This window comes from Homarus americanus, unplaced genomic scaffold, assembly GCF_018991925.1.
Source record: "Homarus americanus isolate GMGI-L3 unplaced genomic scaffold, GMGI_Hamer_2.0 scaffold33468, whole genome shotgun sequence".
In the NCBI taxonomy this organism is placed as follows: domain Eukaryota; kingdom Metazoa; phylum Arthropoda; class Malacostraca; order Decapoda; family Nephropidae; genus Homarus; species Homarus americanus.
In genome coordinates this window covers 8,579,620-8,605,883 of record NW_024714177.1, presented here as the reverse complement: position 1 = coordinate 8,605,883, position 26,264 = coordinate 8,579,620, and the positions used below count along the sequence as shown (strand labels likewise).

At 36.6% G+C, this 26,264-nt stretch overlaps 2 protein-coding genes across 5 annotated transcripts in view; both read left to right on the top strand.

The window, feature by feature from the left end:
- The window catches only part of LOC121877939 (alpha-catulin-like), a 180,092-nt gene extending 155,718 nt beyond the window's left edge, over positions 1-24,374 (top strand). The window contains exons 6-16 of one of the 4 annotated variants that reach the window (XM_042383925.1): positions 1,918-2,031; positions 3,172-3,312; positions 4,150-4,260; positions 4,699-4,836; positions 5,662-5,821; positions 6,211-6,338; positions 11,202-11,345; positions 14,330-14,551; positions 15,765-15,971; positions 18,776-18,859; positions 22,858-24,374. In XM_042383925.1, coding sequence (XP_042239859.1) covers positions 1,918-2,031; positions 3,172-3,312; positions 4,150-4,260; positions 4,699-4,836; positions 5,662-5,821; positions 6,211-6,338; positions 11,202-11,345; positions 14,330-14,551; positions 15,765-15,971; positions 18,776-18,859; positions 22,858-22,992 — 1,584 coding nt within the window. In that variant the 3' untranslated portion in view covers positions 22,993-24,374. Of the gene's footprint in view, positions 1-1,917; positions 2,032-3,171; positions 3,313-4,149; positions 4,261-4,698; positions 4,837-5,661; positions 5,822-6,210; positions 6,339-11,201; positions 11,346-14,329; positions 14,552-15,764; positions 15,972-18,775; positions 21,258-22,857 lie in introns of those variants that run through there. The other 3 variants (XM_042383927.1, XM_042383921.1, XM_042383914.1) reach the window with 3 other exon arrangements.
- A 207-nt stretch (positions 24,375-24,581) lies between these two features.
- Positions 24,582-26,264, top strand: part of LOC121877922 — a 68,645-nt gene continuing 66,962 nt past the window's right edge. The window contains exon 1 of the mRNA XM_042383893.1: positions 24,582-25,538. The gene's annotated coding sequence lies outside the window, so the exon portion shown is untranslated. The remainder of the gene's footprint in view (positions 25,539-26,264) is intronic.

Below are 26,264 nucleotides of genomic sequence, written 5' to 3'. Positions count from 1 at the left end.
TCGGCCTGGGTCTTGATGTAGGGTTCTGTGTGTAATAATAATAATAATAATAATTAACGGTTTATTGAAAGAGCTTGACAGCCAGAAGGCTGAAAATATACAGTTACATATTTGGGGAATGGGTTACGAATTACAAATAATATACAAGTAACATAAGTGACACAAATAAGACATATAGTAACTTAGATGGGGATCAGCTCAAAATACAGTTCATTTCAACATAGTGACAGCGTAGGGAGCAGTGTTTACTGGGAGTGAATACACTGATTTATTACATGCTGACACTTTTTACAATGGTTGGGACTGGGTCGTTCTTATAGCGACTGTCTGTGCACGTATGGACGGCTGTAGCTCTAACAGCACTTTTGGACAGGGGATTCTAGGTAGTAGTAGGGCTGGTGCCTGGGGATGGTGTAGAAGCTTCTTACCAAATTTGTAGATGAGGCCGTGGTGATGGTCAGTGAGAGTCGAAAGGGTCAGTGTGTTGAGCGCTTCTTGATATGTGGAGTAGGAAGGGGAGAGAATAATCTTGCATGCCCTCTTTTGCACTTTTTCTAGGTGTTTACGTTGTGTGGCATTTAGGGAGGAAGACCAGGTGGGGGAGGCATAGGTGAGCTTGGGAAGTATGAATGTTGTGTATACACTGAGGAGCTCGTGTGCGGGAACTCCGAGGGACTTGAGTCGGCGGAGGAGGTGGAGATGGAAACTGGAGGATTTGACAACTTTCCAATTTAGTTTGTTGTCTATGGTGACGCTGAGGAGCTTCGTGGAATCTACAACCTGGAGTGTGTTCGGACCTAGAGTAATGGAAGGAGGTGGGACAATGTCGGAGGAGAGGTTGATGTGCATAACCATTGTCTTGGTATGGTTGATGGTGACATGGTTGTTGGTGGCCCAGTTTTGGAGACTGTTCAATAAATCCTGAAGGGCGGTATAGTTGGGAGCGGAATTGTTGACGCTGATCCCAATGGTGGAGTCGTCGACATATTTCCAGCGAGCAGGGGTTTCTCTTAGGGCATCATTGATGAGCATAAGGAAGCAGAGTGGTCCCATCTTGGTGCCTTGGGGGACGCCACAGGTGAGTGACTGAAAGGTGGAGACAGCCCCTCGGAAGCGTACAGCTTGGCGTCGGTCACTGAGGAAGTCTGTAAGCCATGGTATGAGACTTCTCCGAAGCCCGAGGTCAATAGCTTTGTTTATGATTATATTGTGGTCGACTAGGTCGAACGCTTTAGTGAAATCAATGAAGGCGACAGCTACAGACGTTTTTCGTTTCTCGAGATGGCGGTATATGTAATCGAGAAAGCTGACAAGACAGTGAGTGGTGGAGGAAGTTTTCATGTTGCCAAATTGCTGAGGGTCTACGACTCCTGCAATATCAGCATAAGCCCAGTCAAACACAAAACTTTCACAGATTAGGCTGGGTATTGGGGTGATTGCAATAGGTCGTAGCTGATTTAAGGATTGTGGGCTGGTTGACTTGGGCACTGGTGATACATAAGAGGTCTTCCAGTCAGCTGGGCATCTGGCTTGACTGAGAGAAGCATTGATGATGGAGCAGAGGGGTTTAGCAAGCTCCGGGGAGAACTCCTTGAATAGTTTCATTGGTAAGTCAATGGGGGTGGTAGAGCGTTTTAATTTTAGTTTGTCCAGGCGTTTTGCTACGTCAAATTCCTCTACTAAGTCAGTGGGAAGGGGGGCTGGTAGGTAAGCAGGGAGAGTGGTTGTGTCAAGCTGTGGGAGCGTCTGGCATATAGTAGCGAAATGGTTATTTGTTTGCTCAGCTGTGTGTGTGTGTGTGTGTGTGTGTGTGTGTGTGTGTGTGTGTGTGTGTGTGTGTGTATGTGTGTGTGTGGTGTGTGTGTGTGTGTGTGTGTGTGTGTGTGTGTGTGTGTTTAACGTGGTCTTGTGTTACAGGATGACTGGGACAACAACCACACTATGTATGGCGCCATCCGACACCTCGAGGACTCGGTAGAGATGACCCGTATGACCCTGTGTGGGCCAGCCGTCAGGGACCGTCTATGTCAGGTACGTGTTCATCTGCTCCTACCTCACCTCCACACACCTGTCGGTAATAAATTGGTCTCCACACACCTAGTCCTAACACACCTGACCCCCAACACACCTGAAGTTTATGTACCTTAAACCTACCGTATGCCTGACTAATTCGTTATCTGATCGCTACACGTGTTTTAATGTATGTACCTCACCTCTCCCCCTTTACATCTGGCTCAAACACATGTGGCTCTTCATGTACATCTGGTTCTTCACATACATCAGCCTCTTCGCATGCATCTGGCTCTTCACATACATCTGGCTCACACACAAACACACATCTAGCTCTCACACATATCTGGCTCACACACAAATACATATCTAGCTCTCCCACACACATCTAGCTCACACACACACACACACATCTGGCACACACACACACACACACATCTGGCACACACACACACACACACACACATCTGGCTCACACACACACATATCTCACACACAAATACATATCTAGCTCTCCCACACACATCTAGCTCACACACACACACACACATCTGGCACACACACACACACATCAACAAAAATATGTGTTAATTGGAAATGTTTCTTTTGATCTTGTGTTTTGGCTTTCGTGCCTTTTGTTTCTCCCAAGTTTAATATCTCTCTATGTCTCTCTCGTGTTCATCTCTTCTCCTCCCCCTTCATCTCTTCTCCTTCACCTTCCTTTTTTTTCTATTTGTTTACCTTATTTTTTATTTTATTTTTTCGTTTTTGTATTTTTATATTCATTAATGACTTACTTGCCTTGTGTATTCTCTCTCTCTCTCTCTCTCTCTCTCTCTCTCTCTCTCTCTCTCTCTCTGAATTCTGTATATTTTAAGATGTAGTAATACTGTATTCACCAATAGCTTTTCTTACTTATTTTTCATATTTTCTTACTTATTGTAATTTGTATTTATTTTACTTTATTTTACTTATTCTCCGTACTCACTTACAGTACTTACAGTAGCTACTTATATATTTCACTTAGTCCTTATTTACTTACCAAACTTATTTTTATTTATTTATATATTTACAATACTTACGTTGACTTTCAAAATTTAATATATTTAATATGTTTACCTTGTTGGTGATAATGAACGTGTGTGTGTGTGTGTTGCTCAGGCGGTGGACACTATCTGTGAGAGGATGCAGGACTTTACGGACTCAGCCTACACCACCCACGAACACAGAGAGAACATCCTACTGCTCACGGACAGGATACGGCTACAACTCAACCAATTGCTACGGGTGGGAGTAAATCTGGTGAGTGTATCGAAATCTCATTCACTCCACACTCCTCGCTTCGTTTTTTACATTTCATTCTTCTCGCTTCACTGTTCGTTTCACTGTTTCTTTCTTTCCCTCTTTTACTCTTATTTGCTTCATTCTTCTCGCATCTATTGCGTTCTATTGCACAAATCCATCGATCGCTCATAACACACATACTGATGAACAGACAGATTAAAGATATGGAAACTAAAATTATAAATTATCCTTTTTTAGTTGTGTTAATGACCTGTCAAACAATTTTTCTTTTATTACCATAATTATAACCTTTTGAACCCTGATCATTAAACAGTGTATTAGAGAGAATCTTTTTGGAGATTTTGAATCAAATAAAATTTTGGGAAAGAATTGCCAAAACGGTGATTGCAAGTACAGTAGTTACATTAGCCTTCCAGTTCTGTTGGATGAAAACATTTTTATCTGATGAATTGGGAATTAACTTGTTTAAATAGTATAGTTATTCCGGTATAGTAACTCTAGTATAACAGAATATATGAAAAACTGCTTCCAATTCTCAGAGGAGCAAGAATTTTTTTTATCAAAACAAGTGAAACGCTATCAAGAGTCATTAACACAATTAATTGCCAAAACTAACAGAATTATTATCCCATTTTATAAACAATTTGTTAAGCAAGGCAGAATTATCTTTACTTCTCTCTTTCATTTTTGTGCTAAACCTCAAAGAAGCAATTGAAAGACAAGTGACAAAAAGTCTAGAGCAACAAGTACTGTTAATACAAAACATCCACACACTCTTACTCGTATCATGCTTTTGATTTTTTATCCATTAATTGGTCACCTCTTCGGTATCAGGAGCAGAAAGAGCCGCCATCCCCTGGGGACGAGCTGGAGACGGCCATCAACACAGTGTTGGCCGCCACCAGGGAGATGAGACACCAACTGCAGACCACTGCCCTAGTACAGGTGTGTATTACCGGTACTTCTTACCTCATCAAACATATTCTAATCCTTGCCAACGTAACTTGCCTAGATCCACACTTGCCTGTATACACACTTTACATTTTCATGACTCCTGTACCCACCTCTCCTTTTGTCAAGACCTATATGTATCCACACCTGGCAACATCCCCACTTACCTGTATTCATACTCAATAGTGTACACAGTAGAATGTGAGCCTTCTCCTTGTACTGTAGTTAGATGGTCCCAGCGTGTTAGTCAGCTCACACGACCTTTCTCATGATAGTCTTCACCTCTCAACTGTCTATGTTCTCTCCTAATATCTTATTTCTGATGCGTTCAATACAATATACAGCACTTCATCACACCGAGCGCATCCACTGAGGAATATGATCACTCCGAGGTAAGATATACAGTTTGACCATCTCTGTGTCTCCCAACAGGCGGAGGAGCTGGTCCGAGGTGCATGTGAGGAGAGTGAACTAATCAGTGCCCTGAAGAATGCTGGGTTGGCCACAGACCAAGAGAGACTGGACGAATACGCAGACCGCTTCCTCGAACACATAGAGCACATCCAGGAGGTGAGATGGAGAGCGTGAGATCTGCATGTTGTGTCCTTACTGGAGGATGACTGTTGTGAGTGTTATCTATACTGGAGGATGACTGTTGTGGGTGTTATCTGTACTGGAGAATGACTGTTGTGGGTGTTATCTATACTGGAGGTTGACTGTTGTGGGTGTTATCTATACTGGAGGATGACTGTTGTGGGTGTTATGTATACTGGAGGATGACTGTTGTGGGTGTTATCTATACTGGAGGATGACTGTTGTGGGTGTTATGTATACTGGAGGATGACTGTTGTGGGTGTTATCTATACTGGAGGTTGACTGTTGTGGGTGTTATGTATACTGGAGGATGACTGTTGTGGGTGTTATGTATACTGGAGGATGACTGTTGTAAGTGTTATCTATACTGGAGGATGACTGTTGTAAGTGTTATCTATACTGGAGGATGACTGTTGTAAGTGTTATCTATATTGGAGGATGAGAAAAATGTCATTCTTGTAAACGTTGAGGGTAGAGGTGAAAGGTAGAGATTATTTAAGGGGCCATGGCCATAATTGTAAAGACAGTGTGATGATGTGAGAGAAGGACTGTGTGGAGGCCGATTTCCCTGAAGGCTGTTGTATGTGTCCACCTTAATGGTAGCTGAGCTGTGCTAGAGAAGGATTATATTTATAATATACTTGACGTGATATTTAGATAGATAAATTGATGTATGGGTAGGTTGATTGATAATTAGATCTCTAACAATAAATGACTTAGTATAAATTCCTTTTATTGAGAAAATGTTCACAATAGATACCTTGTGTTTCCTGATTATAACAAATAAACTGTGTGTTGCAGGTATGTAAGTTGTTAAGGCACATAGCCACAACAGACTCCCTCCAGGTAGCTGCCAAGTACGGGGAGATCAACCTACGGATCTACGGCCCCCAGGTGGTGACGGCAGCTCAGACACTTTGTTTATATCCAACTTCCAAGATTGCTAAAGAAAATGTTGAAGGTAAGACAGGAAACAATAGGTAGGTGGATCGTCAAGCATGAGCATAATTCATCACCCAATTACTTCTCGTGTACCCTGAGTGGTGGCGGTATCATTTGTCACCTCAGTAATACTAATTCTTAATAGTTTGGTGATGAACTATTCATTTGAGTGAGAATTCATTTTGCAGATTTAGTTTAACTGTCCTCTTAAGACATGGCAGATGTTAATGATTATCATTTTCTATTGCTCATGATAAGCCATGAAAGTTTTTCTTCTTACCATTTGCATTGCTCCTGCATCATGCTTCAAGTAAGAACCCTAAAAATGTAGAGTTCTCATTTATCTGCTTATATTCTACTTGTAAGGAAATATTATACCTTGTTCTCTCTGCTCTTGCCTTGACTCAGTATTTGCCGACATGTGGCTAAATTTGGTGGGCGACGTCAAGAGCCTGACCAAGGACATAGGGGACCAGATCACGGCGGAGAACAAACCACCAGAGAAGCAGGTGTACATGTCCCTGCCACGCCCGGGGGTATGTCCAGCAGCATGGCCCTCCACCTCCAGCCACAGTTATTTATTCATATAGGATGATGCTTGTTTACCTACTGATGGTAACTTATACCTTGGCAAGATATTATTTAATGTGAATGTATATTTATTTCCTTCACTCTGTGTTATAGTTCTTCTACCATCTGCATATCCTTTTAAGTCTTCAGTAATTTCTTGTTTTATTATATAGCACTTCTTGAATTTCTTTAAGTGGCTATCCTTCCCTGCTAAATGTATCACTGCCAACTGGATTCCTTTTGTGTAGTAATCCTTACCTTACATTCTGAAACAGTTATTGCTATTACTGTACATACCTACTGTTGTTTTTTCTTAGTGTGGGCAAGTGGTAAGTGCTACACATACACAGTACAAAGACTTTTAGAAAACTACTTCAGCAAATGTTTTAATTCTCAACAGTTGAAAGTCCATAGATGGTTTGCAAGTTTAATGAAATAGGAAGTCTGCATGTGAAGTGTGAAAACAAGAGAGGAAGACAGTGTAAGGTGCGATAAGGTTGGCTGTGCAGTATACATGTGTCATTTATACATGAAGGATGATTAGAGAAGGAAGGAGTGTATGAATATTAAAATGGGAATGAACGAAAGATAAGCAAATAAAAGATGGGGTATTTTTCACAAGGTTTTGAAAGAGACTACTGTAATTTGTTTTGGAAGAAATTGTAACTAGTGCAAAATTAAACAAACATATTAAGTGGTAGTTTAGAATGAAAGAGGGAATAAATTGTGTAAAAAATTGAAGGTATAAACGAAATAAGAAGAATACTTTTAAGTGACTGTTGAGTGCCTTAGGGTTGCATGCTCCATAACAGAGGGTTTTGCATTTGGCCATGTTTAAGGAAAGGAGCCACTGGCTAGAATCTTAATTACTAGACCGGGCCTTTATTCCTTTACATCTTCGAGGAAGTCTGCTGTATCACATTGGGAGTTGATCCTGTTGTATATTGTGGTATAGTCCTCGAGGATATGGCAGGTGAAATAACCAAAGGGAGCCTTCGACTATGATACAAAAAAATAAAAACCATTTAAAGTACAGTACGTAGCTGCTTCTCATGGCATTATCCGCATGAGGGAACATTACTGTCGTCTACCTTGAAGGAATCTCTTCACTTCATGGTTATGCATTTGCTTGTATATTTAGGGTTACCATGAATGACTAGGGTCACTGTTTCACACTCAGGGCTTCACAAATCCACATGAATGGATACTTAACTAACATACAGTTGGGAGAGTAAAGGCTGTCAAGTGCAGTGTTGGCCACATTGCTTCTTTGTGCTGTATCCACACAGCCCCTAACAGGCCATCAGGCATATGAGACCCATTTTCACTTTAATAACATGACTGTTCGTGATGAAATATGAATGTTTAAGCTAACACAAATACTGCTTGTGACAGACTGGACTCATTATTGTAGATATTTTTGAGAGAACAAATACATTCCTCATGTGGATATCATATAATCTACAATTTTACAGGATGGGAACATTTCCTTTGTCTTAAAATCCCGATTGAGGAGTTAAACCCTCATTCGTGACTTGATGCGTCTACTCAAATAAACAGTTTCAGGTGTGGCACTTGAGATGACTAATAGGACCACCAATTTAAAACCTGATAAACAGAATCAGGGAGTAAACCAACCAATCTTGATAATTTAACTGTGTATTTTGTTACATAAGTAACACTAATTTTATACAACATGTCTATTATGTATTACTTGAGAATGTAGAGACAGTACTAGTGAATCTTGTACAGTATTGCATGTTATAGTATCAATAATTGTAAATAGATTTTATATAAAAAAAATTATCGTGTGCACAGTAGTGCTTTGGTTTGCTTTCATTGTTTACTTTTACCACATTGTCTGTGATCTGTCACCAATCTTTTTTTCTTTTTAAGCTACTGCATGCATGGATAAACTAAATAAGTTTTTCTGTCTTTTTTGCATTTTCATTGTTACCTTAATTGTACTGTACTTTCTAAAGCTCCTCGTATCACATAATGTTTGTCTTAACAGTGATGACCCATTCACTTCCCAGTTAGATGAACTAATAAGTCGAATTTTCTTGAAAATTTGTAGATAATGAAGTTGTCTATGGTACTTGATAAGTCAAGTTTGATGTGTTAGCATTATGCTTTGGGGAGAGTCTCTCACTGAGACTGAGCTATGGCAGTGGAGAGAACTTAAGTGTTCACTAACTTATTTTCAGTTGAATGTTCTGAATTAATCTGGGTTTTTTCTACATCTGATACAAATAGCATAAAACTTTAAATATTTATTAATTATGAATTTTGTACTGTACAGTACAGTATATTGTTTAACTGTTTATGATCTATACTGTATATTATTTATCAGACAAACATCAATATTGTACTGTACTGTACTGTATACTGTAGAATTCACGTTTTTCACTGCATTGTTGAAAGTCCAGAACTTTAATATTCTATCAGCTGTCTATTTGTTAAGCGGCTAATGAGCTGATCAGTTGCAAGGAGGATAAAATCAGCTTTAATTGTGTTGTAACATAATTGCATCATTATATGATCGTATGGAGTGGCTCTTCCAGCACTCATGGAGAGTTATAATAGCACTAACCAATCGCAACAGGCCCGCACCCCACTCACAAAATTAATCTTTCAAACATACCTGTATAAATTTAAGTTGACTACATAATTAGTACCTCAAGTGTTCACCATAGCAAATTGTTGAAAACTTTTTTCTCTATTTTTTTATGAAATAATGTAGAGGTATAATAATTTATGTGAGAAGTATTCAAGTACGTATTGGACCTGTATGGGGATGTTGTTGATCATATCTGCGGAAACAGTAGTGCAGTAATTATGTATGAAAACGTCCTTAAATTTTATCAGTACTATTGAGAAAATGGTTGTTTGAAATGTAATAATGTACAGTTGTGGACAAAAAATTCGGCAGGGAGTGAGTGTAAGCTGTGCTGGCCTCATAATTAAACTGAAAAATCAATTTGTGGTGTGGAAAGAAAGTCCTCACCTACCCCTGCCCTCCTTCCTTCCCTGTGATTGATAGCTTTTGTGTGGCAACAACTATATATTTTAATAACCAATGAATAAAACTTTGCAGTACAGTACATATTGAATATGTAGGTAGAACTCACACTGTTCATAAAGGCTAAATTTACATGTATGTACATTACTGTATAATTTGAAAGATGCAGTATAATTATTAGATGTGATTTGGTCTAAAAAAAATGGGAAGGCTTTGTGTGAAATTGCCCATATCATCTCATTAAGAGAGGAAATGTGCAAATTATGTTTAAAAGTATATACAGAATTTAACTACTGTATTGTGTTGAAAATTGCATTCATCAACCATGAAATTTTTGTTTGTTTATAGCACCTGAAAGGCTGTTTTCACTGTGGTACTGTACTATACTTAGGGCTGGATTAAGCTTAATAGGGGCCTGAGGCACAGATCAACTTGGGGCCCCTTATATATAAATAACAAGAACAAAATACAGTTGTACCCCGCTTAACGCGGTCAATTGAACCCACAGGGTACCGCGTTAAGTGAAAACCGCGTTAAGTGAACAACAGAACATATGGGATTAATTCCAATAGAGACTGGCCCGACCCCCAAACTCCACTTTTTGACGACACACAACTATGTTGTAGTAAAAATATTATCTTAACTTTATGATGGTATGCACACACAATTAATAATTAAGAGAAATATCAATAATATTAGGTTTTTTAACACTTACATTAGTAGAAAAGATGGCTGGGCACATGGGGATGGGGGGTTGGTTCCGAGGCAGAGGGCAGATTATTGGCCCTCGCCTGTATCACTTGTATCAATTGTATCACTATCCACCACAGAGGCTTGCAGGGCCTCTTTGTCAAACCCCTCAAAGTCCATATAAGTCCATATCCTCACTATAATTATCACTATCACTGACTTGGGCCGGCTGTGGTGGGTGGCGGGTGAAGAACTCGGTAATGTTTTGATGACTGGGCAACCTTGTGCGCATCGTGCCCGCACCGCTTCCCGTGTATATGAGTAGATGAACCGCGTTGAGTGAAAGTTCGGTTCTGGCGAGGCACCGCGTATATGAGAAATCGCGTTAAGTGAAACCGCGTTAAGCGGGTACAACTGTATACCCAAATTTATCAATGATTTCATCAATATTAAGCTTCTGCAAAATAACACATTTAATGTTCATAAGAGACAGAAAATTGAGACTTTGCTAGGACATCGTTGAACGAAGTTCATGTTTTATACGCTTCAACTTCGAGAATGTTTGGATTTGGGGGCCCCTTAGAGTCGGGGAGCCTGAGGCTAGTGCCTCAAGTGCCTCATGGTTAATCTGGCACTGACTATACTACTGTCTGCCGAGCACTGTCTTGTAGAAAATCTAGTAGGTTGGCCTGTCTTCCCTTAAAAAAAGACGCTACACAAAGGAAGACACCGCACCTAATGTAAACTTAAGGAAATATTTTTTGTTTAATACCCATAATATGGATTGTTTTGTATGATATAGATCCTTCACAAGGCACCAAGGTTACCAGTACTCGTCAGTATGAGTTGCACCAAAACACTATAAACTGAATACCCAAACAGTGTTGAGTCCTTCCTGACTCCTGTACAGTAGTTAATGTCCAATACCATAAGCTTGATTTAGTTGTAATGTGATTTTTGTATGAATACTGTAAGTGGATTCTTTCCCATCACTTATAAAGAATTTCTATTAATATGATAACCATTAATATCTGTTGCATGCTAAATACCCCATTAGGACTGGGGTCCTGCATAGCATAAAATCTTAGCACCTTACTAACATTTCCATTAACAACAGGTTCAACAGGCTGAAACTGGTTATCTGACTTCCCCTCAGAAACATGGAACTACAAGTAAGCCGCCAAAACCTACCAAGCTGGACCAAGAGGAGCAGGCTAAGTTAGCCAAGTCTGGCCTGGATATGAAGCTTATATCTTCAGAAGTAAGTTTGCTTTTAAATACCTAACTGATAATTAACTCATCTTCTATGTAATAATCTATGGCATTTCTATAAGAGAATAAGATTAGGTTGATTTATTCCAAGGTACCGTATATTAATATAAATGCATGTTTTTATTCCATAATGCTGTAAGATATGTACCGGATTGTTCTGGCTTGAGAATTTTAGGGGTTGGTCTGGATTTCTGTTGTTAAGGTCACCCAGGTTCATTTCTGAGATCTGCATAAATTCAATGAGAAAATTTACTTGGGGTTTTGGGGTTTTCATATTGAGGACCTACACCCTGGCCTAGAATTTTAAGGATCATGAAAAATTTTCAAATCCCAAGCCTGAGAACTGGATATAAACTGTGATCATTCTACTGTCAAGGAGTAGAGAAATAAATATGATTATGGGAATTGCAGTGGAATATTTTTTTCTTAGCACTATAGGTTGTCTGCAGAACTTTGTATGTTTGAGGAAAAATTTCACAAAATCTTTCACTTGAGGGAAATAAAGAAGATTTTGTTGAAAAGGTTGGGTATATAGTAGAGTACAGTAGAGTACAGTACAGTATAGTAAAAAGAACTTATTCTTTGGCTTGTTGTGCAGAAAAGGATTGAATATTTGCTTCACTGTGGACATAAGGGATGTAAACAGTGCAGTGTAATAAAGTGATAGACTTCAGGAAACTTTGCCTCTCGCTGGCATTTGTAAAAACTCTTAAACACTATTATCAGGTTCTTCAGAATGAACTGCATCTTTATAAGTGAATGATAATATTGTATGATCAGCCTAAAATAATAATGTGTATATGTTACTCTTTTTTAGCCTTACACCACCTGACTGTGGCCTTGTAATTGTTGTACTGTACTGTACTGTAGTACTACAGGTTGACAATACCTTATCCGAAATCCTTGGGGCCAGAGGCATTTCGGATTTCGGAATTTTTCGGTTTTCAGAGTTTTTTTTTTTTATTAGCCCACCCGGACATAGATCACTGACCCACATCAGGGCCTGGGGGGCGAAAATACAGTATAATAAAAATAATAATAATAATAATAATAATAATAATAATAATAATAATAATAATAATAATAATAATAATAATAATAATTATAATTCATAGGTCTAGATTATGTTTCTCACATTTGATCTTTTTTTCATTCTTGTATTTATTATTATTATTATTATTATTATTATTATTATTTTATTATTACAGTGTTATTGTTATTATTATTAATTTTATTGTTACATTTATTATTATTATTATTATTATTATTATTATTATTATTATTATTAATTTTATTGTTATATTTATTATTATTATTAATATTATTATTTTATTTTGGTGTATTTTTATTAAAAATCTTATTTACTATGAATAATTATTATTATACAGTAATTATTATTAGTATTACATTTTCGCCCCCCAGGCTCTGATGTGGGTCAGTGATCTATGCCCGGGTGGGCTAATCCCTGTTTAAAAAAAAAAAAAAAAAAAATTGCCCCACAAAAAAAACTTTAGGTTTTCAAAGCTTTTCGGTTTTCGGAATTTCGGATAAAGGGTTGTCAACCTGTATTTCCTTTACAATATTGACAAATCATTATCAGAAATTACTTGAAAGGCAGCACTACTCTCAGGTTCAACTTAAAGGATGAGGTTAAAAGTCAAGTCACCAAAAATACTGGAAATGTTTTGGCCTCAAAAAGACAAGACCTCTATAGTTTGACCCTTTTACGCTTAGAGAAGGCTGGTAGGATATTCTGAGGATCCTCAACTGGCTTGGCCCTGTCATATGGCAGGATTTCCAAAACTAGGGATTTTGAGCAGTATGAGTCTTGTACTTTGATGACCTGAACCTTCAGCATTACTCAATGGGTTATTGAATTATCAGTCACTGAAGTTACTTCTTACCTAATGAACTTTATTTAACTATATTCCCAACTGTAATCTGTACTTCAAAGTTATGTTGAATATTTGTCAGCCATTTCATTTCACTGCTAACTGAAGTATTTCTCATTCTAGTGTAAGAGAAGGCTAACAATAATAGTGTGCACTTGGCCATGTACTGTAGTAACACCACCAATGTCCATTATATTTATGCATGGGAGCCCACCATGATGTTCTTGTTACTATTGTGATAGTTATATTATTTGATTTTTTTGTGGCAATTTCCATAGCCCATGATTTCCAAAATACAGTATGTACTATGTTTTTGAGACATTATACGTACATGAAAATGGTTGTGTCTGTTGCTGGATGTTTTGAATGGATCAAGCCTAGGGATGGATATGACTGGAATTTAGGGCAGAAGTTAAAAAAAAATTTAATCTGAATTAGTGAAACTATTTGGATGTTGCGAAAAATACAAAGTCACTGGCTCCACTATCATGACTATCTATGATAGAAGAATCCAATGCTGATTTAAATGAAGGACAGAAATGCTGTAGAAAACAGTCTTTTCAGCCAAGAATTTGTCATACCTTAAGGTTATTTACATGCATGTAATTAGAGCTTATGATTAGTTGAAAAATAATTTTGGTTAAGATTAGTACAAAACCCATGCAGTTTGCTGTTTCTCCACCAGATTCATTACACCCTGATTAGACTGTAAGAAAAAAATATATATTCCCCTCCTCTACTTTAACTCATTTACAGATTCTGTAGGAAAACTCATAGACGAATGTACAGGTGTACTATAGTTTTGTGGCCTTGTTGATCATAAAATAAATGATAGGTTGTGTGAAGTGTGAGGTAGACCACATCCAGTGGAGTATGGCAGTAACTTAACAAAAAACAGCAAAAAGTTGCGAAGGAATGCTTTTGAAAGTGGTAAAGTGAATGGAGATGAATAAGTTAGTGAAGAAAGTGAGTACAGTACAATACTGTATAGCTCAAACAAAAACTTACTTATCGAGGCTGATGTATATTAGTAGACAGGTAGATAATCAGCTTCATGTGAATCCAAACCTTACTTTTATAGGTGGACCAAGAAACTGAAAAGTGGGAGGAACGCATAACTCAAGACGAAGATAATGACATAGTAAAGCGTGCCAAAAATATGTCCTCTATGGCCTTCTCTATGTACCAGTTTACAAGAGGTGAGGGGGCACTTAAGACCACACAAGATCTTTTCACACAAGGAGAATATTTTGCTGAAGAGGCAAACAGACTATACAAGGTCGTCCGACAATTCTCATACCAGGTAATTCATCATTTTCACTTTACTTACATATCATAACATCTTCCTTTACCTAGTACAGTACTAAAACTCAAACAAAGTCTCCTCCCAGCCATTCTATTTTACATAACTCAAGGTTATTGTGAACAATTGTATTGAATTTATACATAAATATGAAGAAAATGTATCAGACTGCTTACTGTAGTTACTTACTACTGAAAGAATATGTAGAAACTACTGTTATTGATAAGTAAAGAATTTTAGCTGTAAGGATGATTGAGCAAACAAAATATTCATTTTTTGTGTTTGTTAAATGCCATTTGCAATGAAAACTTATTTTACTAAACTATATTTCTTACAAAAAATTCTTGAGTGATCCAATATTGTACCACTGTAGCTTCTAAAAAAATTTATTTACAACAAAATTCAAATAACAAGACAGCCAGAGCTATTCTAGGACAACTCAGGTCAGTTGTGACCAAAATTTGTATTAAAGATACTTCATCTTTTTCTTCTTTAATTTACAGTACAGTATATTGATCTATTAGTTTTTATGATATATATTTTGATAGAATGTTTATTGCATGGAGAAATCTAAATAGAGACCACACTGGAGTGGTATTAAGAGAATATATGGATACCCAAAGATCTTGATGGGATTCAAAGGAGATCACCACAAACATTTTAACTACAGTACTGGTATATAGAACAAAGAAATCACTAACCTATGATATTGTTTACTTAACACACCTGTAACTGTTAGTAATAATAAGCATATCTTGTAAATATAATATAGTTATTTAGTTGAATAATAAATGAACATTCAATACTCTTATATTTTGGTAATACGGGTAATTACATTTTTAAAATACGTAGGTGCAATGAACCAAATGGGTACAGTGCCCACCTTCAGTCATAAGGGTTACTGATTTGCACCCTGGACACCCCAAGTTCTCCCAGTTGTGAATGGGTATCTTATCTTTGCAGTTGAAGAAGTGAAGGCAGGCAAGTACAGTACTGGCCATACTGCCCACATGTTTACTGAAGGTTTAGCAAATGATGTGCTATGTCTTCACTGCCATCAGGCCTATAGGAACCACTTTTACTTCTCCACATTTTTAAATCTGTATGGATATCACTTAGTATTTCACACCTCTTTCCAGTTTCATCATGCAAAGTTTTTTTCAAATTGTTATGATAATGTTAGGATGTTAGTAACATTGTTTAATACTTACAGGTTCCAGCAGGACCACACAAAAAGGAACTAATGGAGCACTTGGACCAAATACCAACCTATGTTCAGCAGTTACAGTTTACTGTTAAGAATCCAACAGTAGGAAAGGCTGCAACCTTCACCAAAGTGGATACTGTCATTCAGGAAACTAAAAACTTAATGAATGTCATATCAAAGGTGGTCACAACATGTTTCGTCTGCGCTACAAAGGTAAGTTAGACATCCATAGTCATCTTGTACAATTTATCCAGCAGGACTCTCATGTGTGAGACCCTATACTGTACTTTGAAATCCTCATCTGCTTTTCTCCTACTAATCCATCCTTTCACAGCTCTCCTGAAAGAAGCCTTTGTGATTCACATTTCTGTGTCTTCACAATGCAAATTAAAGGTAATTTTTTCTTCTCAGTGCATGAACATATGTTCTGAAATGCAGGACACCAGATGGTCACTGTTGCCATTCATCAGGATTCTTATCAGTAAAAATACCCAACCTGCATGATCAAATATAAAGCACATTTATTATCTGCACCTTTTCATAATAGAAATGCTTCACATACAGTTACCCAAATTATATATAAATTTTGGAATAGCATATACGTACAACAAATGCATGTGATGTGTGTACAATAACCTGTGGCAAGATGCAAGGAAACTTTCATAATAGATAGTTGTGAAAAATTGGTGTTGTCTTCCAAATGCAAAGACCCACTTTAATACAATGTGTATTTTTATTTCTGAATGTAAACAAATCCTAAAATGCACAATCAGACCCAAGATCCACATGTGTATGGGGAGCCACCAGTAGAAATAATATTACACTTTGTTACAGTTTTAACTACAGTATACTTAATCATGTACACTTCAAGTACGTACACTTAAACTGACAGTTATTATCTCGAGATACCTTATCATAAACTTTTCCCAAAAATGTACTGGTGATAATTTTTCACATGAAATACAGATGAAGTTTTGTTGCAACAGAACTACTGTACGTACTTTTTTTTTTGGCGGGGGGGATAAGAGTTTACCTAACCCTTCATGTAAATTTACAACAAATTTACAAATAAGATAGCTGTACTTTCTCTTGGTGGCACCTTCTTTACATAAGCCAAGAGCAACTGCTGACTTAATAGAATATTATGCTTGGTGCATGTGGCCAGTGCCTAGACCATCTCAGTGATAAATTTTCAAGGCATTTCAAGTATTTACAACATATTTTTACCTTGCACAACAAATATGTAATGACTTAAGAAGAGACATAAATAATACTCTTTTAATTATTACCAACTACAGTACTAGGATCTTGGGTAGATTAATATTTAAAGATAAAGAGCCCAAGTTATACTTTTGCCAAAACTGAACCTCAAATGCAATATTGCAGAATAAGTCCCTTGACTGCCTCAAGTGAGCAATAAAATTAACATCATTGCTCTTCCAATGTACTGAACTTCACAGACAATAACTATGGTGCTGTTGTTTGATATGACTTGGCTGATTAAATGCAGTAAATACTAGAATTATGCAAGTACTGTACAACATAACAGTAGTTACTCCTTACTTAAGGAAAATGCTGCTGTACTTGATGGCTACTTTAGAAATAAACAAGGAAGAGTTGAATTAAATATTGTCAGACAAGATGGATTTAAGAGTTCCTTCTGTCAGCTTGGGACTGAAAAAAAGTTAACTCAAACAAAAAGATCTAAGTGAATTGTAAAAAAAGAACAATGGTTAAGTAAGAAGTTTCAGACTCCAGGTAGGAAAGCAAGTGAACTAGATGATCATGGTAGCTTTCTTGTAGAAAGAAAAAGGTGGGCTTTTCTTGGCCATATTGACAGTACTGTTTCACATGGCTCGTATTCCTTCCAAGAATACTCTTTTTCATTTCTATGCCAGTTTTTATTTCCTTTTTCTTTTCCTAAGTGTATCTTCTTCTACTCCTTGTCTACCTCTGCATATGAACACTGACTCTAGCAAACCTGACAAGTGTTACTTCCTCTTTAGTAAATGGTTAATGATTTACTTCACTATTGTGTATTCAGCAACAGAAACATAGTACTGATGAGAATTTTTAAGGATTATATTCCCTACATGATGCAGACTGAGTTAGTATTAGCTTCACTTGCATGATAACCATGTCAATATATATTTAGTCCTTCCGCTTAAATATGATACTGTACTGTACTTTACTGAACATACCTCTTAAGTCTTCAATTAATTGTCTGCATTTTTTAAATAATCAAAGTGTCTGGAAAAGATTTACACCATCTAAAAGAACAAAAATTGCCAACATTAATAACTTGTTAGTCATTAACATCTTAAATTTTTTTAGTTTCTTTAAACTAAATTTTCTAATCTTTATTCCTTATGTGAGTTTGAGAGTTAATAGTAATCTCACTATTTACCAAAGACATTAAGGATATTTACTAAACGTATTTTATACTTATCCTCAAAGAGCTTTATTACTGTATATTCTTAGAGAGAAATACTTTCCTGAGCTGTAGAGAAATATATAAATACTGTAGTTTATTCATAGAGATAACCATAGGTCAAGAATTAAGTCACTGAGTATGTCACTGTGGCCTGAAGAGTTTTTCTGTTTATTATTCATATTGCTTGAATTTATCTTTTGTCAGTCAGCATGGACATAGAGATATTTCCATGATTGCTCTTACTATCACAATTCATTTTGTTACACAGATGATGTATAATACAACCTCCATAGTTACAAGAACTTTCTGTTCTGGTCAAGGCTTATTATGATAGCAAAACATGGAAAACCTTTCATATCATGTATAATGAATGTATAATAAGCCTTGAAATAGTATTAAATTCCATTTGATTTAGATAATCATAATTTAGCACAAGCTGGTTCCCAGTAAGGTCTACTTAACATCCTTAGTTATTCCAGAGCCTTACCTGAGACTGCTCGGCCATACCTGAATTGCCCAATTCTGTTTTTTATATATTTCTAATTTATTTTGTTTGGTTGTCATGTTTGGTTGCGCCCCCAAGTATGAGCTGCGTCTCCCTGAGCGACTGGAACTCCCTACATTGGATGAAGTTCGGGCATCAAGTCAGGGCAACACTATTGGCCAGGTACCTTCAATGCCACAACCTCTGGTGTTACCTTTTTCACCAATACATCCTACTCTAATGTCGACCCTTCCACCTCCACAACCTTCTGTGATGTCAGCTACTGCTGCACATATACATCCTCAATCACCACTTTCACCCTCACAACACCTAACACAGCTCTCAACTACTGCACCATCATATCATCACCAGTTGTCTCCAATCCCAGCACTTCATCAACATATTACCCAACCCACACCATATCCATTAGTGTCATCACTGTCTCCTCTTTCCCCAACAGTCACTCCAAACTCCTCTGACTGGTTGAAATATTATACTCTGCCCTCCTCCTCACCATATACCTCCCCAACACTCCAGTACCTGAACCTCCATCACTCGGCTCTACAGCAGCAACAGTCCCCTGTACAACCATCAGTTCCTCTCAATTATGCAGAGCCAAACAATCCTGTCTTCAACCATTGGGACTCCTCATATCCTGTTTCCAACTTGAAAAATGTTAGTAGTAATAGTCAAAATTATTTTCAAGACCAAAACACTCTTAACAGACTACAACTTAGTAAACATTTAAATGCTTTGAGATTTCATAGTCAGTATCCTTTATTAAATATAGCTTCAGTACAAAATCAGAATTTGTATGAATAGAAAATAACACACAAAGTACAGAATTAATAAAGTTGCATTAAAATTTTTAATTTGATAGAGAATACATTGCAAAATAAATTTAACAAAGAAAAATTCAAAGGGTGTTGTGCAAAACTGTCATTTAAAATAACTCCACAAAACATCCAGTTAGCTGACATATGATACACAGAAAAATCATTCTTTAAGTGTCAAACTCTAAATTCGCCACACACAGAATCAATAACATTTCATAAATGGTATTTTGCTACCTCATTGCACATTCAAAGCCAATAGTGCTAAAGTTTCAGGCTTACTAGGATTAGTAATTTGGAATGATTGGTATGGCATAGTTTAGGCAGTACCATACCTGTGTAGCCAAATGGTTATGATAGTCTGGATAGGGAATAGGGTTCTTAGTGCATAGGTAGAAATGTCAAAATCTGAATTTAGATTTCTATACTGTATAATAATATCTCTCATAAGTAAGGCAGAGGCTAAAGTACCAGTCATGGCAAAATAGACTGACAAGCTGTTTGGGGTTATTTTGCCGTTCAGTCATTTTGTAATAAAAGTAATGATATACATTTATAGTATTTATTGTAGTACGGTATGCAAATGAAAACATTACTTATGATGATATGCACACTTGTAGTCCAAATAATGTTTTTGGTATTTGCACACTTTAGTGTAAATAACACTCTTGGTATTTGCACATTTTAGTTAAAAATGTACAGCGACCACCAGGTGATAAACAGTCCACTGAAGAATACCCCCAGGTATTGTCTGGGTGGTCAAACTTCAGGTGGTATATGGTTGGGAGGGACAATCTTTACATGACTACTGAGGTTCACTTCAACCTAAAGAATACCCCGGGTAGCATTGGGTCGAATTTTCAGGTGAGTACCGAGATCCATGCACTTGTCTTTATTTTACTTTATTCTCTTCGCCAAAAATCCTAAGCTGGACTGTATGTGGATTTTTGCAGTTGAAGATCAATTATTCCTTAATTTTGTTACTTTAATTAGTACAAGGATCAGGCGGAGAATGGATTTGATGTAAAGTGTGCAAATATCGCGTGCATTAGTTTCGCTAAATTGTAAAAATACTCACTTCATAAAAATAATAATAATAAATAAATAAAATAAAAGAACAAATACTGAGTTGCCATTTGGCAATTTTCACTACACACGGGACGCAAGACAAAACAGCTCAGAGATTCCCCCTTCCCTTCCATCTTCCCCGTTGTGAGTGTTAACTCCTGCACACGTAAGAAATGTTTATTCCTTTTATGTGTTTGACCTTACGATAATTATTTTTTAATTTTGTTTTTGCACATTCTGTATGAACGATTGTGTGTGCATGTACAGTAACAGTAAAAACAAAATGAAGAAATTACATATATCTACCTGAATTATTACATAAACATTGGACCGGCAAAATAACCCAAAACAGCCTGTCAGGCTACTTTGCGGTGACCAGTAATTTAGTCGGTCATGCTTTATTACCATGACAATTAATGTAGCCTATTCACATAAGTAATAAGATTAGTTGTAGAGGGCAATCACAGAGGAAAATACCTGTAGTTCTCTATAAAGCCAATACTTTAATCAGGTGTTTGATACTAGGTAGCTAATTTGCATATGTTGATACATGAGTCAGATTTATTTTTATACATGTCTTGTCCTTATTACTTGAAGTATAGAAGTAACACGATCACTTACTATAATGATGATTGTCCATTCTCTTGTCCCACTTTAGAAGAAATAAAATGTCAGAGCAACTTTTTCTTTTTATTTTACTTTTTTGTTTAAATAAATTCCAAGTCCTTTGTCCTGAAGAGTATACACAGTAATATTCTGTTATACTCAGTTTAATAAGTACAGTGTTCCTCTTCATTGAGCATGAGTCCACAGAGTCTTCAACAGTATCCTTCGTAAGTGTTGACATCTTTCCTTGTGTTCATCCTGGCTTGTGATGTTGGTTTACACAGTCACTTGGGAGGACATTATACATTTCTTGATGCTTATGAATTCATTTCAAAATAGACTACAGGAATGAGGAGGGGTGGAGTTTCTTAGTTACCTTCCTATTCTTGGTCTTGTGAAGCCATCTTGCTGCACGTCACGAGACAATTTTAAAACAAAGGTTACGGCTTTGTTTTTTACTTTCTTTGCCACACTTCTCTTGGAAAACAAGATTAAATATACTTCAGTTGTTTATGCAGAATCAAGTTTAAAAAAAAAATGGCAAATGCTTCGACACTTACTTCTGAGTGTCCCACATTCAGATGTTAGAGATACACAGTACTGTACATACTGTATAGTAACTAAACAACAGTAGTACTGTACTTTACTGTACTTGAAAAATAATTATGCTGTTACCAACCCTATTTAAATACAGGAAATGGCTTATTGCTTATAAATGAGTAAACAGGAGCTATTTTATTCATAGATAAAGCTGTATAACTTCTGCTTCCACTGCTATGAAAATAAAATAGTAGACTGTCACTACTGAGCAGCTCTTTGATATTTTTAAACTACAACAAAAATAGAGAAAACCAACATTATAAGTCATGGAATTATTGTGCTATTTTCCTAATATTTTGCATGGTTCTTGCATGAGTCATACTGTGTATGTTTGCATGTTATATGTTCGTAAATGCATGATTAAGTGTTCTGTTACAGTGTGTGTATGTTGATACTGATCCAGTGAACCCGACTTCAAATTGGGGATGAATACTCCAACTAGAAAGCTACAACTCTACTAAACTTCAAGTGGTTTTCTATGAAGTAATAAATAATTATATGTTGGAGTATATTTATGATATTGTGAGGCATACTGTTATAACATTGTAGGAAGCCTACCTTGATATTAACCCTTACAGGTATGCATACTTCTCTACCAGCTGCTTTTATTTATGCATTATACTACACTAAAATACTGAGTCAATAATATTATACAGTCCTGTAGAATATGCTAATATAATCAACTTAAATATGTCTTAAGACAAGTTTTCAGTAAAAAAAATAAAGTTTAAAGTACAACTTGTAGTACAGTACTGTACAGTACTGTAATTTCATTAAAAATACTAACTTATTTTACATTACATGTTATTTGTATTGGAGATTAAACAGGTTCTCAAAATTTTGGTGATTTAAAAAAAAAAAAATTTTTTGTAGCAACCTTATTAAATAGACTATGACCCATGCGTTGTATTTCATATTTTTTTCTGTAATGGCCATATGAAATACTGTTTTCTACACAATCAAGGGCATTAAGTTGCCTAAACAACAGTTTCAATGCTGAATTATGTGAACAACTGATATCAGTTAGAGTACTTTTCTTGTCATCAAATAGTGATGGTGCTTCCCTTTCCACAGTACAACTTGGATTTCCGAGGCCTAAGCCCAAGAGGAAGAGGAAACTCCCCATACCGGTCAGATGGAGAAGACGTCTCTGGCTCAGGCAACAACTCTGCCACGGGTGGCGGAACAGGCTCGGAGGGGAACATGTGACAATTCGGGATGGCCCGGCGGGGCAAGGGAGATGCGCGCCGTACGCGTGTCTCCTTCCTTCTCTTCTAAATACTGAAGAGAAGTCCTGCATGGGCCATTGGAGAAGGAGGGCAGAGAATCATCATTACCATCTTAATCTTGCTCTGTTGATAATAGTGGGGATCACCTCAACATCTGATGACTCTGGGTTGTTACTGAGGCTGCATTATGCTTCCACTGCAGCTTTTTATTATTCTCCCTTTGGTGCTAAACCAGTATTTAACACATTACTCACACTATGGAGCTTTAATAGCCATTCACTTTCACCTCATAAAACTTAATGAGCACAAAGAAGATACTGTAATGTGTAAACTCTAAAAATGTCAAACATATTAAAAAAGAATTAATGATGACATTGACATTCATAGCATGAAGCTTCATATTAACTGAAAAACAACAGAGTTGTTGTCTCTGCCTTCCAGCTCCCAGTAGGTTATTAGGTTTTATTGATGGAAGAAGCAAAATTAATGTTAGAAGTTCAGTAGACTCAGGTTAATGATTTTTGACAGCAACAAAAATAGCTTTCTCATGATAAAAATAGATGAAGAGCAAATAAGTGTGATCCACATTTTTTACCGGATCATATATTACTTCTCATGAATGTACTAGGTACATTTGAAATTCAAAAAAATATACTGTATAATACTTAAAGAAACAGGATTGGATTACAGGTAAGTTGCAAAATGATGTATAGGACAACATTGGTTTAATGTAGGGAGCATCAGCTGGGATAATTGTCTCTCCTGGAACAATGGCAATAACAACTAATAAGGAGAGTTGGCATGGCTCTTTGTTGCTCTGTTAGTTAGTCCAGAGCTTCTGTAATCAAAGACATATGGGCTGAATTTCCTAACCTTGCTTTTTCAGTATATGATGATGGATGTAACACTGCCGTGACTGGACCATTGTCACCAATGAAATCTGTCTACCATGAAAATGATAAGTAGAGTGATTTTATTACAGTTTTATGTATTTATATTACAGTTCAGTGAAATGGCCCAGTCATTTTTATTGGTAACTAAAGTCATTATTGAGGAGATGATCTCAACTGAAGTCAGTAAACTCACAACAAAGTTACTTCTGGTTTTATAAGACAATTTACTGGATACACTTCTGTGTAATTGAAGTTTGGGATATATCCAAGGAGCTGAGTTGAATCCCTGTTTGTGAAATAGCCCTGTTTATGAACTGGGCAGTTATTTTGCCCAGTTTGTGAATTTGGCTCCTAACCTAACCTAACCCAACTTAGGTTTGGAGCCCATTTTATGAACTAGACAAAAAGACCTAACCTAAATTAATCTCTCTCTCTCTCTCTCTCTCTCTCTCTCTCTCTCTCTCTCTCTCTCTCTATATATATATATATATATATATATATATATATATAATATATATATATATATATATATATATATATATATATATATATATATATATATATATATATATATATATATATATATATATATATATATATATATATATATATATATATATATATACTGTATATGAAGTATTACACCATCCTTAAGCGTATAATATAAAAACATACTATAAATTAATAAAAAAAAATCAAGGATAGCTTCTGATTCAGTTGATAGCCATATAATTTTGTGTCCAAGTTTTAAAACAAAGCCATCATAGTTTCCAGTCTTTAAGAAAATAGTTATTGCAGTACAGGGAGTCCCCGGGTTACGAATGGGTTCTGTTCCCGAGGACGTTCTTAAGTCGGAACACATGCTATGTGCATAGTACCGTACTTACAGAATAATGTTTAAAATCCCACTATATCATAGCCTAAGTCCTTATACAGTAAACATCTAAAATCACCTAATTTAAGACAAAAGAAGAAATAGAATGACAAAGTACAGAAATTTAAGTAAAAAAAAAAAGTCATCAGGTCAATAAAATACTGCAATATTCAAGTTTAACCCTGTTCGTATTGGTGGGCGTTCATAAGTCAGGGACCCCCTGTATAGTGTTCTGGAATTCCATAGCTAAATACACTATGGAGGTAATAAAAATCATGTTGGTATGTAACATCTTTGCTCTACCTTATAAAACTCTTGAATGTGCATCCCATTTCTGTCATCACATCTCTTCCCTGATGCACCACAATGTAAACAGTGGTGAAATGAATACTGTGTAGTATTATATATCCTTTCAAGTCTTTTAAAGACTAAAGGTTTTCCTTATACATATTGAGTGATGCATTCCGAAAAAAAAACGTGTAAACACAAAGTATTCACTATAAATGAAGGTACCTGAAGGTTACCAATGAAAAAGTGGGGATTATGACGAGTTCTAAAGTGTCTTGAGAGGCCAATATGAGAAGGCAGGGTCATCTGCAGAAGTTACATATGTGAAGGGCTACATCTAGTACAGGAACACCAGTTTCAGAGTCGCTCCAAAAATGGCGCTTGTCTGCCTTAACGTGTAGTTGAACAAACCCACAGGTGTTTAACATCCTTTCACAAAACATCACAGTTTAGGATGATCGTCTCCAAGGTGTAAGTGTCACTTTGGTTCTTTTTTCTGGTTTGTTCAAAGAAAAACCCTGTACAGTCAGACCATAAATTACCTTTACCACTGGGTGTGATGGATTTTAAAATGAACACTACCTCACTTGTTGTCTCGATAGGGTTAGTGAGTGTGATTGTGACATCATTTCCCTTATCCTTGTTTTATAAATATTTTAATCATATTTTCAAACATATAATGAGTTTTACTCCAAATAGGGCAAATTCCACTTTTAAAGGTTAGCAAAAATATATACTGTATATATTTTTTTTTTCAAAAGGAAGCGATGCCTGCTCTATGGTACCTCAGTTATCCAGAGAGATTAGAGCACCTGCAACTGCCTAGCTTATACTAAAGACAGGCAAGGGGTGATCTATTTGAAGTTTATAAACATATCAGAGGGCACTACTCGGTTGGGTGTCCATACCTGGAGCTAGCAGGCGCCCACCCCACATGGAACCGCTCAAGGTTGATGAAGCCATAAGTGCAGAAAACTGTGAGGGTAAACTTTTTCGGAGTGAGAATTGTGAACTCTTGGAACAATCTGCCAGAGTGTTGGAATGGCACCGAGTGTGTACAAACTGAATTCATTTAACCTATCCAATACTAAGCAAACCATACCACACCCACCCAGGGTGGGTCACAGCTCAAGGTTGAAGAAGCCACAAGTCCTGAAAACTGTGAGGTCAAATTTTTGGGGAGTGAGAATTGTGAAC